Source organism: Indicator indicator, chromosome Z, assembly GCF_027791375.1.
Source record: "Indicator indicator isolate 239-I01 chromosome Z, UM_Iind_1.1, whole genome shotgun sequence".
NCBI classification, from domain to species: domain Eukaryota; kingdom Metazoa; phylum Chordata; class Aves; order Piciformes; family Indicatoridae; genus Indicator; species Indicator indicator.
This window is the reverse complement of record NC_072053.1, coordinates 33,563,595-33,581,383: the sequence shown is the minus strand read 5'-3', so window position 1 is coordinate 33,581,383 and position 17,789 is coordinate 33,563,595. Positions and strand designations below refer to the sequence as shown.

Here is a 17,789-nt window from a genome sequence, read left to right as displayed (position 1 = left end):
CCTTGAAGTCTTAACCCCACAAAATGGAAGAACTTTCTTGAAGATAATTCCTGATCACAGAGAAAAAAATCTTTCTCACTTGCCATAATGAGCAAGAGGAGGGTCTCCCAGTCTTAGGCAAGCACCTGTGTCAGAGAGAGGGGACATAGCTTCCTTGCACAGACATGCCATCAAGAGCTGCAGGTAATACTGTAATATTCACATTACCTACTAGTGCACACTAGGGACTCCCAATTACAAAGGACTTGAAAGCTATGCAGAGAGATCTCACGTAGCACAACTCTCTGCATGTGGTGCTCAACTGCAGGCCTGCTTGTATTTCTTTTCAACCATGTTCAATCATGCTCATTTTAAAACACATCAACTGCAAAAGCCATAAATAGAAAAGCGAAACAGATTTCACTTTTTTTTGGCCTTTCTTTAATGCTTAATGGTCTCAACATTTGGGTTTTTTTGAAACTGGGTCTTTAATATATGCAATGTTTATGCCTGTAAAGGATAGTTGCTTGAAGTAAAGACAGAACACAGAAAAAACTGAATCACTGTCCCCCAGTCTGCTTGATCTAGGCCTGATTTCTCTGTATTTCCTTCATATTAATTTCCACTCCCTGCAGTTTAAAATGTCAATTAATTCAGGGTAAGTCCTATTAAATAGGGCAAACAACGAATTATTCTAAATGTTTAACTCCTGTTGTAAACTACCACTAATTGATAGCAAGATAACTACTGTTAAAAAGTAGGCATACTGTCACTGTTTGGAAAAAAATTTGTTTTGTAAACAGAAAATAGATGTCTTTTTAATTAAGCCATACCCTGTAATTCCAACTCAGATGTCTTTAGTTTTATTCCACAGCATACTGAACAAACATTAGTGAAACAACTCTACCAGGACCCCATCACAAAAGACTAGATTTTTTCCATATGGAATAAATATTGGTATCATTTTCCATATGGCTATGCTTACTTTCAGTTCTAAATATGAAAACACTGCAAACAGAAACAGGCACAGCATAGTAATGGATTCTTGTTAGAGCCAGAACCTGAACACAAATTTAACACCATAAGGCAAGCAGGTTTGTACTCAAAATGAAATTCCAAGATTCCAAGTACTATAGGAAGCAGCTGCTAAACTCAAAAAGATACCATTGCATTTTCATCAGACTCTGGGTTTTGTTGTTGTTGTTGAGTTTGTGGAGTATTTTTCCCAAGTGTTCACACAAAATTAATTTGCCATTTTGACAGCCTTAACACGTAACACCTGGTCAAAAGAGCAACTGTTAAGCACTGAGAGGCTACTATCCACTCACAACCAAACTGGAGAAACTATGTTCCTGAAATCCACCCAAGCAGCTGTATTTCAAAAAGGTTCTGTTCTATGCCTAATTTGGAAATGAAGGAGGTGACTTGGTAATGTATGATTTGCATTACCCTAATAATTTAGAAATCAGGTTGTCTGCTAGTATATACAAAAACCTAGCCTGTAATTTGACAGCTCAGACTGTATCACCATATATTACACTTTTTTATTAGCAGACCCTTGCTTCATGGGAGTAAGGTGCGAACCATTTCAAAAGAGAAGAAAATTACATGTACATGGGAAATAATTTTAGCTTCAAACTGCATGCTGTCTGGCTGTTCATACTTCATGCAACACGTGGTAGTTTATAGATTGACCACACAGATACCCAGAGCTCAGTACAAATGAACCTAGTGCCTTTCTACAATGGAGTGACTACATCAGTGAACAAGGGAAGGGCACCTATCTGGACTTGTGCAAGACCTTTGACATGGTCCCCCCACAACATCCTTCTCTCTAAGTTGCAGAGATATGGATTAGATGGGCAGACTGTTCAGCAGATGAGGAATTAGTCAGATGGTCACATCCAGAGGACAGTGATCAATGGCTCGATGTCCACATGGACATGGGTGACAAGTACTGTTCCTCAGTAGTCTGCACTGGGACCAGTACAGACTGTATCATCTCCCAGACAACCAGCAGCAGAATGAGGGGACATAGTCTCAAGTCATGCCAGGGGAGGTATAGGCTGGATATTAGGAGGAAGTTCTTCACAGAGAGAGTGATTGCCCATTGGAATGGGCTGCCCAGGGAGGTGGTGGAGTAGCCATCACTGGAGCTGTTCAAGAGAAGACTGGATGAGGCACTTAGTGCCATGCTTTAGTTGACTGGATAGGGCTGGATGATAGGTTGGACTGGATGATCTTGGAGATCTCTTCCAACCTGGTTTATTCTATGATTCTATGATCTTCATCAATGATACAGACAGTGGGATTGAGTGTACCCTCAACAAGTCTGCAAATGACACCAAGCTGAGTGGTTCCAAGCTGACATGCTTGAGGGACAGGATGGCACCCAGGGAGAACTGGACAAGCTGGTTCAACAAGGCCAAGTTAGGGTATCAAGGATAACAAGCCATGTTGTCAATACATGCTGGGGGATGATGTGATAGAGAGCAGCCCTGCACAAAAGAATTTGGGGCTACTTGTGCATAAGAAACTGGACATGAGTCAACAATGTGCACTTGCAGACCAGAAGGCAAATCACATCCTGGGATGTATCAAAAGAAACGTGTCCAGCAGATTGAGAGAGGTGATTCTGCCACTCTACAATGCTCTGGTGAAACCTCACCTGGAGCAGTATGTTCAGCTCTTGGGTCCTCAACACAAGAAGGACATGGACCTGATAGAGTGTATCCAGAAGAGTGCCACAAAAATTATCAGAGAGCTAGAATTCAGGCTGAGAGAGTTGGGGTTGTTCAGCCTGGAGAGAAGAAAGCTCTCAGGAAACCTAAGAACAGCCTTAAAGTTCCTGAAGGGGGCCTGCAAGAAAGCTGAGGAAGGACTATTTACAAAGGCATGTAGCACAAGGAACAATGGTTTTAAATGGGAGAAAGGTAGATTTAGACTGGATATTAGGAATAAGTTCTTTACTATGAGGGTGGTGGAGCACTGGGAGGTGGTGGAGGCCCCATGCCCAGAGACATTTAAGGTCAGGCTTGATGGGACTCCGAGCAACCTGATCTAGTTGGGCATGTCCCTGCTTACTGCAGGGAAGTTGGACTAGATGACCTCTAAAGGTCTCTTCTAACTCAATGCATTCTCTGATTTGGTATATTGCTCTCAGCAGGGATTCGATTCTGACAGACACTCAGTAACTGCAGTGACAAGTAGGTAGTGCTGGTTTTATTCCAATAGGAGTAGTCTCCATTTGTGCAGGCACATCTTCAGAATTGTTTTTGTTATACCTAAGAAAGCTGTAAGAGGGGCGAGAGAAACTGCTCCTGGTTTACTTTCATTGCTCTTCTGTAGTTAGAAATTATGTGGAGGAAGGACAGAGGAGCCATGAGTCACTTCAGTCAGTTTGCTAGACATTGTATCAAAGATGTTACTGAAAGAGTATTTAAATTAACATACCTGTAGAGAAAACAAGAACTGTGTTGTCCCAAAGACCGTATCTTTTCAGAGCATCAGTAAGATTTCCTATGGCTTCATCCATGAGAGTCACCATCCCTGCGTAACGCCGCCTCTTTGCATCTTTAATAGAAGAATACGGTTTCAGGTACTCTTCAGGGACCTCAAGGGGTTCATGGACAGACTGAAAAGCAAGGTAGAGAAAGAGGGGCTGGGGTGGAAAAGATAGAATGGGAATTACTTGAATATACAGTACTAAATGTAAAAGTCAATGCAGCAAGAGCAGCCATCATACATTAATAGCTGCAAGCACTATGTTCTGATTTGTTCTACATTTCTCTCATCTAATCCCTAAGCATAAATAAAACTTTGACAAAGCAGTTTCACAAGTCTGTGGAAAAAAAATCAGGTGTATCCTCTCTTTGTAACACAGTTGGTAAGTTTCTTTCTGTGAAACTTCTCCCATTAAATTTTCCATTCTCTTTTCAGAAGAGCAAAATACATCCTGAATATTTCTATAAATTCATCTACTTCTTTCATTATTAGAAGAATCAGAGAAGGGAAGTAGGCCAGGGCTGTGCCATCCAAAGCTGATTCTGACAGCAGACAAGTTTTACTGGGGCTACTTCTCACATTCAACTCTATGTACCCTGCTGAACAGCCCTGAATTACAGCTCAGCCACAGGCCTCTCCATTAATATTTCATTAACATTTTTTAAAACATTCCTTGGTGCTGAAGTTGTCAAAGTAAGAGCTGCTTGCTGTACCTTCTCGGTTTTGTGACTGGCTATAAGATCTATAGCTCGTTCTGTGAATAAATTAGTGGAATATATGTTTTTAAACCCAGTTGCAACTTCTTCTCCATCTCGAAGGTCCAGAGCACAGCGTGTTATGTTTTTCGCTTTGATGAGGACACAACGGTCATGAGAATAATAATCCTCACTCCCTAGAAGATAGCCTAGAACAAGAGAAGATGTCAAGTAAGTGAGCCAATGTCATGATACATAAACATTTACATCAAGAGGGGGGAAAAAAAACGCACAAATAAATGTCAAAACGCTACTGATTTTGAGCTGAAACAACCCAGATTTGACCATCTGTGGTAATATCCCCTGAGGTGTTTAAACAGTTCAACATTTAATTATTCGTAACTTGATATCAAAGACCTTAGCCTTAAACTAGTGCACTCATAGCAAAGGCACTAACCTATCCATTTACTACTCTGTTTTCTAGCTGGTATGATCTTGTATATTTGTTTTCATGTGAGATTTCTCTCTTATTAGAAGGTTTGATTTTTTTAGGTGAGTATTTACTTATTCAAAACCAACCAAGATGAAGTATTTTTTACACCAGCAATAAAGTGATTTCTGATCTGCTGCTGACACCAACTGGTGAAAAAAGGACATTATTCAAAGACACCCAAAAGAAAAAAAAAAAAAAAGGCAAAAATGCTACAGGTGCAGATTTGCTTCTACCAAGTTCTATCCTGTTATATATGGAGTATCCTTGCTTTTTAATGGTCAGGAAAAAATCTCAGCAATCAGTTTGAGTCTCAGTAATTATTCACCTTTAAAATTAGATTTCTGATTTATCCCCCAATACCATGAAAAAAGATGAACCTGCATGAACACATTCTTAAATTCAGCAACACCAAACTAAAACTGTTGATAAAAATACAAAATGGAGGAACTTAATTTGAATTTTTATTCAGCAGTTTCAGGTACAGCTACTTCTGCAAGAAATTATGTACAGAAATAATGAAGCTCTGTTTTCAATACAATCTTCTAATACATTTTTAAGAGGGAAAAGTTGCTTTTCTTTGAAAACACGAAGACTGGTTTTGTGGGCAAACTGCCTGCATCAATGTACTCAGCCCTGCAAGGTGCATTTTGAGTGCCCGTGGTGGGAGGCACGGTGTCAAGTGTGATAAAGATTCAAATGCCCCTAGTTGCAATCAATGCCTACTGAAATTACATGAACACTAACAGGATATTAAACTGCGACATCCTGTGAAATATAATGTCACACTGGCCACTTGCCCTGGTTTGAGGTAGGACAGAACTAATTTTACTTTTCAGCTCAGTCTCTTCCAGGTAACTGCACTTTCTGAAGTTAATGGCATATCTGTGCAGTGTCAGCTTCTAGAAGTGATAACACTTGATGTGTACAGGTACTACTAGGATTGGTATGCAGAAGGCTCTTGTTTATACTTGCTTCTATGTAAAGCAAGGGCACTGTTAAATGTTGTGTACCACGTTGGAGTGCTCCAAGTGAAAATGTCACATACACAGGGAGGAGTAGACAGAACAGATGACACAAACATGATGAACAAGTTATTCTATTCCATATTGTCACATTCAGTATAATGCTGAGAAATCACAAGGGTTAAGCCCACTTCTTTAATGGCTGCAGTCTGAAGGACTTTGCCATTCTTCTGCCTTTGATATCAATCTGTGTGTTCCTCAATCCAGCTACTGAATCCAGCTCCTGAATACATCCTCATCTGCCACTGAGTCAGTCTGGGACTATTACTATTTTCCTTATTTTATTACGATTAATTAAAGAAGTTTTAGTTTTCTTTTCCAATACATAAGTATTGGAAGTATCTTCCCCTTTATCTTCCCCTTTGAGAAGGGAGAGGGATTAATAGAGAGCTTCTCTCTTTTGTCCAGCGGAAGGCTCAGCCCTAACCTTTGGTAGCACACAATGACTGTGTCCAGAGCCAGCCTGTATTAACCCTCCTTCACTAAGAGCCTGCACAATTATAGGGTGAGATCTCTCATGGAGCAGCAGCCTACCTACATCAGCCTACCTACATCTGTGATGCCAAAAACATCCCAAGCTCCTGAGACAGGACAGGAGGAAACATACACTTTTAAGCAGGAAAGCACTGTTTTATGATCCATATAGGACAGCTTAATTCAGTTGTGAAACCACAGCCACAGGCTACCTGAAGAGTCAAAAGAGATAAACCAATCCCTTTCCACCTGAAATTTGGATCGACATTGTCTACAAAGGGCACATAGCCAGCCTCTTCTTTTAAGTAAGTCCTGTTGTACAAGAGTGACACAGGCTTCTGCTTAAGTTTCTCTGTAATCTCATTTTCTCAGTTCTAGAAGAAAACAAGAAGTATCTCATTTTCCCAGCTTGCAGATATTTTGAAGACAATGAACTGTTCTGAAATTTTCCATTCAATGAAACTGCCTTATAAACAAGCAAGTGGAGATGGACCACTTGGCATTCAGTACCATGCAGAATGGGAGGTAATGCAGACAGCCTGATTCACGTAACATCTGTGACACTTGTGCAAAACTAATAGAGGCCCAATCGATATGGAGGTAGGACCCTTCGCAAGAGAAGGAATAAACAATGTGTTCCTACAAGGTGCTTTGTAGGTATTGCACTCACACTTGCACAAGTTAATTCTGGCATTAATTTTTAAGTCTGATTGTTTGGCTTCATAACTTAGGAGTTCCTGCAGACAGACCTTTTGGATACTGTTTTACAGCAACTCTGGAAAACCAATGATAGTCTATTCACAAAGCATGAATACAGCATGGTATGATGTCTATTTTTATCAGCTTTCAGAAGTGTAATTATTTGAAGAGTAAGTCATGTCTGCTCTCTGATCTAACACAAAATGCTCAGAATAAAGACACTTATCAAAACAAACCAATTACTACACTGTAAATTTTCTAATTCAAATTAATTGCACATGATAAGAAATAACTTACTTGGAGCCACTCAGTAATTATGGCATTTTCTTCAATATGTTGTAAGACTAGGTAATGCATCTAAGGCACTTAGTTTAAGCAGTTATACTTTAGAAATATGCATGCTTAGGCACTGATTTACTTACACACCAATAGTAAATCTGCTGTTCTTAGACAAATGAGTCAGTTTCTCACAAATTTTAATACTGCATTTATTGCCCATGTTAAATCTGACCATTACCAAAGTAAGTATCAAATCCTCGGCGGGTTGGAAGGCATTCTTTTCTGTACATCCCTAAGTGCCACTTCCCCACCATGTGAGTAACATATCCTGCCTCTTGAAGTAGCTCTGGGAGGAGTTTCTCATCCAGTGGCACACAGCTGGGCTGGCATGGCCAAATGATCTGGTGTTGTAAACCTGTATGGATCTAGCAGAGGAAAGGATTAGTTACAATGAAGCAGGGTGTTCCCATAGGGTACTTAACAAGCAGGTGGAGAAAGAAACAGCTACAATGGAGGCTCACATTAGTTTTAGGGATTCCTCTTTTCTACCAGTGTAGCACCAAGGATGACAAGGAACCTGCAGGTAAAGGGCTGACGTAGCATGGAGAAAGACAAAGAAATAGCACTGCAGGGTTTAACAAGATCTGTACAGCCAAAGCAAGTGCAATAAAACACAACAAAGCCTTTTGTGTCCTCATCTAAAACTTTTAACAGGTAACAATTAGCACTATGTGAAGGCTAGAGACAGTATCTCAACATGGAGAATGAGATTTTAAATGGGATAGAGATGGGCAAAAAGGTGCATGGCAGATGAAGATACCAAGCTTTTGCCTGAAGAATCACCAGAAGAAAGGATGATGAAAGATAGTTAATTTTTAATTACTTTTCTAAATGGACATTATATACACACATTTATATATTTATTTACATAGTTACAGTGAGGGTAAGCACCACAGAAAGAAAAAACTTTTGGATACTGGGGATGACACAAGATTTAGACATGGTCTAGATCTGACCTTTCATAGTCCCACGTAAGTTTCTGATCTTAACAAGCAGTGAAATCTGTATCTCTTTACAGAACTATGACTGACAATGATACTCCAAGTGGTACATTTTGCTTGTCGCAAAGAATCTCCTCAGTCACTGTGTACTGTAAGCTGACTTCTGTTATCTTTAAAAAAAAAAAAAAAAAACAGCACTACCCTAAACCTAGACCAAGGCTATACATACAAATATAAATAACTTGGTTATGTACTAAATATTTCCAGTAATCTGCCTCTGTCAAAGCACAAAACCTTCAAGACCCCTAAGATCACAAGACACCAGATTTTGCAACTCCACTAAGCGTTCCAGTGTAGCAAGCTCCACAACTAGTTTTTAAAGTATCCCTTGAGCAACACGTTGAAATTACCTTTAAACCAAAGAAGCCCTGATCTTAAGCAATTATGTATGTACACTCTTACAAAGAGTCTACTAGTTATTGTCTTTGAAACCGGGGCTGGAAAAAACATAATTTTTTCTCTTTTTCTATAGGCAGTATAAAAAAAAAATCTTATTAATGTAGTGAATGACAGAAGCTAAACAAAACAAAATCCCACATATTTACTACATAATTATTTCCTGCACTGGAAGTCTCCCCAAATGTATTTTAAAAATTAGTTCAATCTTCTAGTATTATTTTACTCACATGTAAAAAGGTCTGCAGAAAGATGATTAAATTATCAAGTTAGATATTTAAATCTGGACTAAACTATGAGGATATCCAACTTCGACTTTTAAGATTAGATGCAGCAATACCTAGCTAACCCTAAGCCATTTCTTACTTAAGTTCTGTGTTTTAGAAAAGGCCCCAGCAAAGAATTCATAGAATCATCAAATTGTCAGGGATGGAAGGGACCTCAAGGATCATTTAGTTCCAACCCCCCTGCCATGGGCAGGGACACCTCACACTAGATCAGGTCACCCAGAGCCACATGCAGTCCGGCCTTAAAAACGTCCAGGGATGAAGCTTCCACTACTTCCCTGGGCAATCCATTCCAGTGTCTCACCACTCTTATGGTGAAGAACTTTTTCCTAACATCTAGTCTAAATCTACCCTCCTCTAGCTCAGATCCATTCCCTCTGGTCCTATCATTACCAACACCCTAAAAAGTCCCTCACCAGCTTTCTTGTAGGCCCCCTTCAGATACTGGAAGGCCACAATAAGGTCTCCTTAGAGCCTTCTCTTCTCCAAATTGAATAACCCCAACTCTTGCAGCCTGTCCTCACAGCAGAGGTGCTCCAGCCCTCTGATCATCCCCATGGCCCTTCTCTGGACATGATGCAGCACATCTGTATCTTTCCTGTAATAGGGGCTCCAGACTGGACAAGTGGCATCTCATGAGAGCAGTGTAGAAGGGGAGTATCACCTCCCTCGACCTGCTGGCCAAGCCTCTCTTGATGTAGCCCAGGATATGGTTGGCTTTCTTGGCTGCAAGTGTACATTGGCAGCTCATATTGAGCTTCTTGGTTTATTTAATAAAATAATTCAAAAAGTTGGTAAAGTTGGTAACATCTTCCTATTAATTTTTATTGTTTCCAGGAATGGAACCAGTGTTGCTTGCAAAGAGTATCACCTTAACAATCTTTCTGCAATAAGAGATAATACCCACTAATAGACAATGACATTTATCTTCATAGCCAGTTTCCTTGACAAATCACTATGGTTAACATGTATGTGCAGGACTTCTTTTTGAGGGAGGGGAGGTTTTAACTCTTTTGTCTCTGCTGTATCCTTCTCACACCTCCCCACCTGTTTGGGTGGGAGAGTTTTGCTTTGATTTTGTTTTTGTTGCTGTTTTTAAATACAGCAGTAAGAAGGGGAAGGAGAAGTACAGCAATGCGATAAAGTCCAATTCTTATACCTGTGCAACTGAAAAAACCACCAAACTACTGCACACCCAGAATAACAATCAGTTTGTGAGCATTCCATCAAGGCATGCATAAACATCTACACCTATGACATCATATGAAGGAGAATGTAGGTGTTAGGATGCATTTAAACACTGCATTTGAAAAGATGCTCCGAGACCTGAAGACCTGGTGCCCATCCATTCACCTCGACTGTGTGCCTGTTCAGTTCAGGTGTACGTAACAGTAAATGCCTAGGTCAGACATATTTTTTTACATGCCGCCACGCATGTTAATCCAACTGAAGCACAGAGTGCACCTCAACTTTTCTGAAACAGAACAGCTCGTACTAAGCCCACGTGTATTCCCGAGCTAGCAAACCGAAGTGAAGCAAGCTTGCATATAGAAGCAGCTGTTCTTCATACGGTAGCCTTCTTGCAAGTGCATCTTTACAACAGGCCGAATTACAAACGACACGGAGCGTTGCTAAGAACAAGCAGAAGGGAAGCCCGCCAGCAGCTACCTGCTAACACGCCGTGGAGGAAGGCAGAAAGGGGACGTGGACGGCGGGATGCAGAGATAAACCGCGGGGGCTCTCCCACAGAACTCGCCGCGCTGGGGCCACAAGCCCGGGACTGCGCTTCGACCCGCGCCCTACCTGGTAGCGGCCGCTGAGGAGCTGGCTGCGGGAGGGGGTGCAGAGCGGCTGGGTGTAGTACCGCTCCAGCCGCACGCCGCCTGCCCCCAGCGCGTCCAGACGCGGCGTGCGGATGACCGAGCCGTGCCAACCCACGTCGCCCCAGCCCAAGTCGTCGGCCAGTACCAACACCAGGTGCGGGGCGGGCGGCCGCGCCGCCGCCAGCCGCCAGAAGCAGAGAAGCAGGCAGAGGAGCGGCGGAGCCCCCGCCCGCGACGCCATCCCCGCCACCAGGAACTGCACCGCGCGGCCCGCCCAGCGGACAGGCAGTGGCACCGCCCTGCTCCGCAGGCCGGGCGGGCCCGGTTGAACGGCGGGGCGCTGGCGGCGGTGGGGCGCGTCCGTTGTCGGCGCCGCCTGGTGGGGCGGGGAGAGGTCGCTACCTCCGCATCCTGAAGCAGCTGCTCTGTCAGCGCTTGTGTAGCGGCCATGGAGGGGTGAAAGCGGTTTAGTTTTGGGCCAGTGAGTTTTGGAAAGAGTTTAGGAAAGAAAATGTAACGTTGTTGCCAGTGTTAGCTGGAGATCCCTTCTAGCATTGTCTTTAATTCCTACACTGAACACCTGTTTTGAACCAGGGAGCCTTTCCCAGGGGAACTAGGAAACTTCTGCAAGCTTGTGTTCGAGCCAGCTGTGTTTCCATGGAGGCCAATACAACAGTTTGAGTAGAGGAGACTGCATTCTCCTACAAATAACTGGATTGTTACTTCTGTCTCCATACACGAGACCACAGTAGCTCACTGCCACCCTTTATTCTGTGCATAAGCAAAGTGGGGCAACTGCTTGCTGCTTGCCAACAGGTGCTACAGCCTGAGAAAAATGAGTTGCCACAGTTACTGAAGGTGCAGCTGAGCAGTGTGTGATGGCAGTTATTTCTGCAGGAGAAACTGCATGGCCTCTTTCCTTGCCATTGTTACCTGCTGCTCTCACTCCCTCTCCTGTCTGCCTCTTCTGCAAAATCAGAAGCGACTCTGTTTTTTTTTTTCCTCCTAGTTTTGTCCATATGGATGAGAAGTCTTAATCTAGGTTTGGCTGTAAGCTGGTATTTGTGACTGTTACTCTGTAGGAAGGAAGTGAAGCAACCAAGAAGCAAAAATAACAGCTATGTCAACAGGGCTGTTTCTTCAAAACATGTAATATTCTAAAGCAATACTGTAAATGACCACTGCCTTAGTTATAATCATGATGCCAAATCTAAGATCACAAAAGAAGAGAAATAGCTGTTAACACTGATCAAGTTTGTTCATCCATGGAATGCATACAAATGTCAGTGTCCAATTAAAGATCAACCAACCACGTGTTTCACATTTAGCTGGAATGGTACCTACAGGAAGGCTGGGGAAGGACTGTTTAGAAGGGCTTGTAACGATAGGATGAGGGGCAATGGTTTCAAACTGGAGCAGGGTAGGCATAAGGAGGAAGTTCTTTACAATGAGTCTGGAAAAATACTGGCACAGAGTGCCCAGAAATGTGATGGAGGTCCCATGCCCAGAAATGTGATGGAGGTCCCATCCCTGGAGACATTCAAGATCAGACTTGATGTGGCCCTGGGCAACCAGATCTAGATGGAGGTGGCCCTGCTCACTGCAAGGGGGTTGAACAAGATGACCTTTGAGGGTCCCTTTCAACCTGATACAACCTGTGAATCTTTGCATTCCTAAACTTATATAGCCATTTCATAATAGGGGAATGAAGAATCCACATTAAAAACTGTATTTCTTGGTAAGAAACTCAAATACTGAGTATGCCAGACCCCTGTCAACTTTCTTTTTGATTGACAATGCTCTGTAGAAAGATAGTTCCTGCTCCTATGCGTGAAGTGTGCCCAGGTGGCCAAAAAGGCAAATGGCATCCTGGCCTGCATCAGGAATAGTGTGGCCAGCAGGAGCAGGGAAGTCATTCTGCCTCTGTACTCAGGACTGGTTAGGCCACACCTTGAGTACTGTGTCCAGTTCTGGGCCCCTCAGTTCAAGAAAGATGTTGAGTTGCTCAAAGGTGTCCAACGAAGGGCAACAAAGCTGATGAGGGGTCTGGAGCACAAGCCCCATGAGGAGAGGCTGAGGGAGCTGGGGTTGTTCAGCCTGGAGAAGAGGAGGCTCAGGGGAGACCTTATTGCTGTCTACAACTACATGAAGAGAGGTTGTAGCCATGTGGGTGTTGGTCTCTTCTCCCAGGCAAGCAGTGACAGAATGAGAGGACACAGTCCCAAGCTGCACCAAGGGAGGTTTAGGCTGGATGTCAGGAAGAAATTCTTCACAGAAAGAGTAATTTGCCATTGGAATGGGCTGCCCAGGGACGTGGTGAGGTCGGCGACCCTGGAGGTGTTTAAGAAAAGACTGGATGAGGCATTTAGTGCCATGGTATAGCTGATTAGGTGGTGTTGGGTGATAGGTTGGACTACATGATCTTGAAGGTCTTTTCCAACATGGTTAATACTGTGAAGGGAGGCTGCAACATTGCTTTTGTACATTACCAGCTAGTTTTGGAACAAGAAACCACAATGCTGTCCTAATGTCAGTTTTCCCTGAAGTAACTTACAGGAATGGTGACAATCTGGTATGTGACCATGAGTTGTATCTTCTTGGGATGTGATTCATACTGTTCAAACGGCCGTAATTTCCACTTTATCTTGTTTTTAGCTCAGATCCTGTCACCTGTCACAGCTGTCTCACTGAACTGATTATTTTACTAACTTCTTCCATGTTCTTATTGTAGCTAAAGTTCCATTCAAATGTTAGTATATTCCCATGGAAAGCACTCTTGTTCCTGCAAAATAATGGCTTCAAAAATCTACACAGTGCTGGCGAAATCAGAAATGTTGGATACAAATCTTGCAGTAAAATTCATAATAGCTATTAATCTGGCATGTTTCCAAAGATATCATGGTGTTCCATTACAGTGGAACTCGTATTCCCTTGTTGAGATTTATTTGCTGGTTATCATGCTCCACCAGAAGTGGGTGATCTGGTTGCCTGACCTGCAAGAGCTAAAATGTTAGTTTGAACCATCTGAAACAAATGCAGAAGATACTGCACAGTCACAACCTGGATGTTGCTGCCTGTCATTTTATCAGCATTTATTTGTTTGTTTGTTTGCTTTTTTGTTTGTTTGTTTTCACAGAATCACAGAATTGTCAGGATTAGAAGGAACCTCAAAGATCATCCAGTTCCAACTCTCCTGCCATGGGCAGGGACACCTCACACTAGATCAGGTTGCTCAGAGACCCATCCAACCTCGCCTTAAATACCTCCAGGGATGGGGCCTTCACCACCTTCCTGGGCAACCTGGTCTAGTGTCCTATCACCCTCATGGTGAAGAACTTTTTCCTAACATCCAATCTGAATCTACCCACTTCGAGTTTTGCTCCATTCCCCCTAGTCCTCTCACTACCTGACATCCTAAAACATCCCACCCTAGCTTTCTGTAGGCCCCCTTAAATACTGGAAGGCCACAATAAGGTCTGCTCAGAGCCTTCTCTTCTTTATTTGTTTTTTATTACTAATTAAGGAGTTTGAAATCCCAATTAGAAAGTACTGTTTATATCAAAGCCATCATTCTCTTGAATAAAAAAAATAAATCCTGGAAATGGTCTGTGTTCAGTCCCTTATGTTTCAGTCTGCCTTTTCTCAATTTGGGTCAGTGATTAATGAATTCATTAGAGTGACACACAAGATTTTGGTATCCGTGTTGATTTATTGTTCCAGACAAACCACAAACTTGGCACTTCTTGTCATAGAACACGCAAACTTGGAACAAAAATTCAAATGGGAAGAGTAATGTCTACTCTTGTATAACAAAATTCTCTGGAAACAGAAGACGACCAAAGGGAAAATGACAAACAAAGAAACAATTTCAAGAAAACTGCTTTTTGATGTCCTGACCTTTCCACACGCTGACATTTTTCCACTTCATTACAGAGGTGTCTCCTCTGTTAGCTAGTGGACTTGCAACAGACTTAAAATATGTCCCTGCCAGTTTTCTTCCCTGAAATTTCTATTTGGTTGGTTAGAAGCCCTTTCAAAATATGGATGCACTACTGAAATATTCTTGCTCTCATTCACTTCCTCTTGCTCTATCTTGACACCACAAGGTTATGCAACACCGTATTACTACCTGTAATAAAAAGCAGTAACAGGAAGCTACAAAAGCTGTTGAATGTCCCCCTTCTCATTTCCTCATCTGGGTTTTTGGTTTGGGTTGTTTTATTTATTTATTTATATGTTTGTTAATCTCTATGTGGGCTTAGTTTGTAATGCTTCATCCCCTTACAGACTAGTATATCTGTGCTGTCCAAAATGCTGCAATGTTCAGTTATCTAATGAATACTCAGTAAGCTGACTTGTATAACAGAGCAGTATAAAAAGAAGCTAGGTCAACGAGGAAGCCCTATCAGGCATGTAACTGTCATAGCTATAGCATTTATAATACTCAGCCATGCTCCTGAATGCAGTTAAACAGAAAGTACAGCCATTCTGAAGAGGTAACAGAGTGCAACAAGCTCTCAGATACTGCATTTGTCTTATTTGTGCTCAGTGATGAACAGGGAGTTGGTCTTTGAAGCTGGTTGCAGGAAAGAAAATTTACTTTGCATTGCCTTGTCCCAGAAACAGCGTGAGACATCTTTTGTCTGCCACCCTAAGTCTTCAAAGCAAACTAAAACTAACTGGCCAGGGCTGAGTCTTTGTAAGCTTTAGATGACAACATAAGGAGATCAGTGTCTGCATCTGTATACTGCTATGCTGCAAAATGAGACAGGTAGCTGTCTGCCTGAGCTACATGGATAAATCAGGTATTGGGAGGTTACAGACAGAAATGTGGTACAAGCTCATGGAGGATGAAGTTTCTAAGTTCACCGGAGTGGAGCAGTTACATCTGTGATTTGTTACCTTTTACTCAGGCTGCAGAAAGCCTGCCCCTTCTGCACAGGCAAGTTGATCTGGCTGATATGTTAATGAATAGTGGGTTTCTTCCAAGCTGGAAAAGAAGTTACAAACATGATCCTAGCTTTCAGACTGGGACGTGGAAGGCATCATTGAACCAGAGATTTGGCATAGCAAAGCTTATTAGAAAAGTATATGTGAGACCCTGTTTCAGGCTACCAACTGTACACTCCAGGATGTGGTGTCTAGTGAAACCACATGTTCTTGGGAAATACTGAAATTCAAAACTATGTTCCTAGGAATCAATTTTCTCCTTCATAGTCTAAATAAAAACATACAGCATTGTATTGTACTTTAGATTTCCTAAAGCAGATTTCCTTGAGCAGAAACATAGCGGCTACACAGCTTGTTACAAATGATGTCACGTTTAGAAAAAGTAAAATCTCTGATTGGTTCACCATAAGTAGAACTAATTACTTACAACAGCATAAAGGGGAATAATTTCTGAATGCATTTTTTCACTCAAGATGGAACTACATGCAAACCTGCCACAATCTATTTTATTTTGATCTGCTTTCTAAATATTCAGAACAGCACAATGTAGTGTCAGCTTACTTTAACATGAGTTAAGTGTTCATTATTCAAATTGTGTTTGTTTTGGTATATTCTATTTATACTTCTGCTTCTTAGAGAGACTTAGGGTGCAGACTTGGGCAGGGCAAAATTTAATGAAGTTCAACAAGGGCAAGTGTAGAGTCTTGCACCTGGGAAAGAACAACCCCAGGTATTAGTATAAGTTGGGTGCTGACCTGCTGGAGAGCAGTGAAGGGGAAAAGGATCTGGGGGTCCTGACGGATGGAAAGTCAACCATGAGCCAGCAATGTGCTCTTGTGGCCAAGGCAGCCAATGCCATTCTGGGCTGTATTGGAAAGGGTGTGGTCAGTAGGTCGAGAGAGGTTCTCCTTGCCCTCTACTCTGCCCTGGTGAGGCCACATCTGGAATATTGTTTCCAGTTCTGGGCCCTTCAGTTTAAGAAGTCCAGCACAAAGCCACAAAAATGATTAAGGGAGAGAGGCATCTTCCTTACAAGGAGAGACTGAGGGAGCTGGGTCTGTTTAGCTTGGAGGAGACTAAGGGGTGACCTCATTAATGTTTATAAATATGTAAAAGCTGAGTGCTGAGAGGATGGAGTCAGACTCTTCTCGGTAATGCCCAATGATAGGACAAGGGGCAATGGGTGGAAGTTGAGGCATAGAAGTTCCATGGAAACATGAAGAAAAATGTTCTGTGAGGGTGATAGACCACTGGAACAGGCTGCCCAGGAGGGTTCTGGAGTCTCTCTCTCTGGAAACAGTCAAGACCCACCTGGATATGTTCCTGTGTGATTTGGTATAGGAGATCCTGCTCTGGCAGGGGGTTTGGACTAGATTTTTGGAGGTCCTTTCCAGCCCCTAACATTCTGTGATTCTGTGATTCTTTGCTGAAGATTTAGAGGCTCCAGCTCCTTTGGAGAAAGTACACTTTAAACATTATTCATATGCACTTTGGAATTTTTTTTGTCAGTGGCCTAGAAGGGAGTGTTACTCTTTGTAAGCTGGAAATTGTGATGTTGCTACTAAAAAGATTTGTTGAGCATATCATGCAGTTTGGAAAAGTGTTTTAATAATTTAGTATGTTCCAATCATATGCATTATCCTGATCCTGCTTATTTGGTTTATTGAATATATAACACTAAACAAAGCTCCTCTGCTGTGCATTTGATTATATTCTGTCATTCTTAATATTTTTGTGTAACAACATATGGCTCTTACTATAATTAACAGGAAAAGGAAGAACAAAATTTCTCTGTCAGTCTAGCACTTCATATTTAGAATGGTAGATCCATGATACAGTACTTCTAAGTACTGTCCAGAAATTGAACAATAACATGCTGTGTGTTGTGGAGTATTACATTTAATCTACCAGCTCATTCATATAAAATAATGAAGAATGAGCTGCCTATAACTGTTTCATTAAGAAGACTTAGTTTTTGATCTTCTGTGAGAATTTCTGCCATGCTGACACATTCAGAAAAAATGCTAACAGTTCAGTTTGCTTTTAATATTGCCTTTATTTTTTGTAATGGTTGCTGGGATGTATTTCAATTCCTCGGGAAGCATTCATGTGCAGAACAGTAAAGTT

The 17,789-nt window shown here is 42.0% G+C and overlaps 1 protein-coding gene across 1 annotated transcript in view; it reads right to left on the bottom strand.

Annotated features, from left to right (window-relative positions):
* ARSB (arylsulfatase B) overlaps positions 1-10,953 on the bottom strand; it is an 81,993-nt gene extending 71,040 nt beyond the window's left edge. The window contains exons 1-4 of the mRNA XM_054397557.1: positions 10,693-10,953; positions 7,384-7,570; positions 4,197-4,387; positions 3,433-3,640 (exon numbers count right to left, since the gene is read on the bottom strand). Of these exons, the coding sequence (XP_054253532.1) occupies positions 3,433-3,640; positions 4,197-4,387; positions 7,384-7,570; positions 10,693-10,953 (847 nt within the window). The remainder of the gene's footprint in view (positions 1-3,432; positions 3,641-4,196; positions 4,388-7,383; positions 7,571-10,692) is intronic.
* Between the last annotated feature and the right edge of the window lie 6,836 nt (positions 10,954-17,789).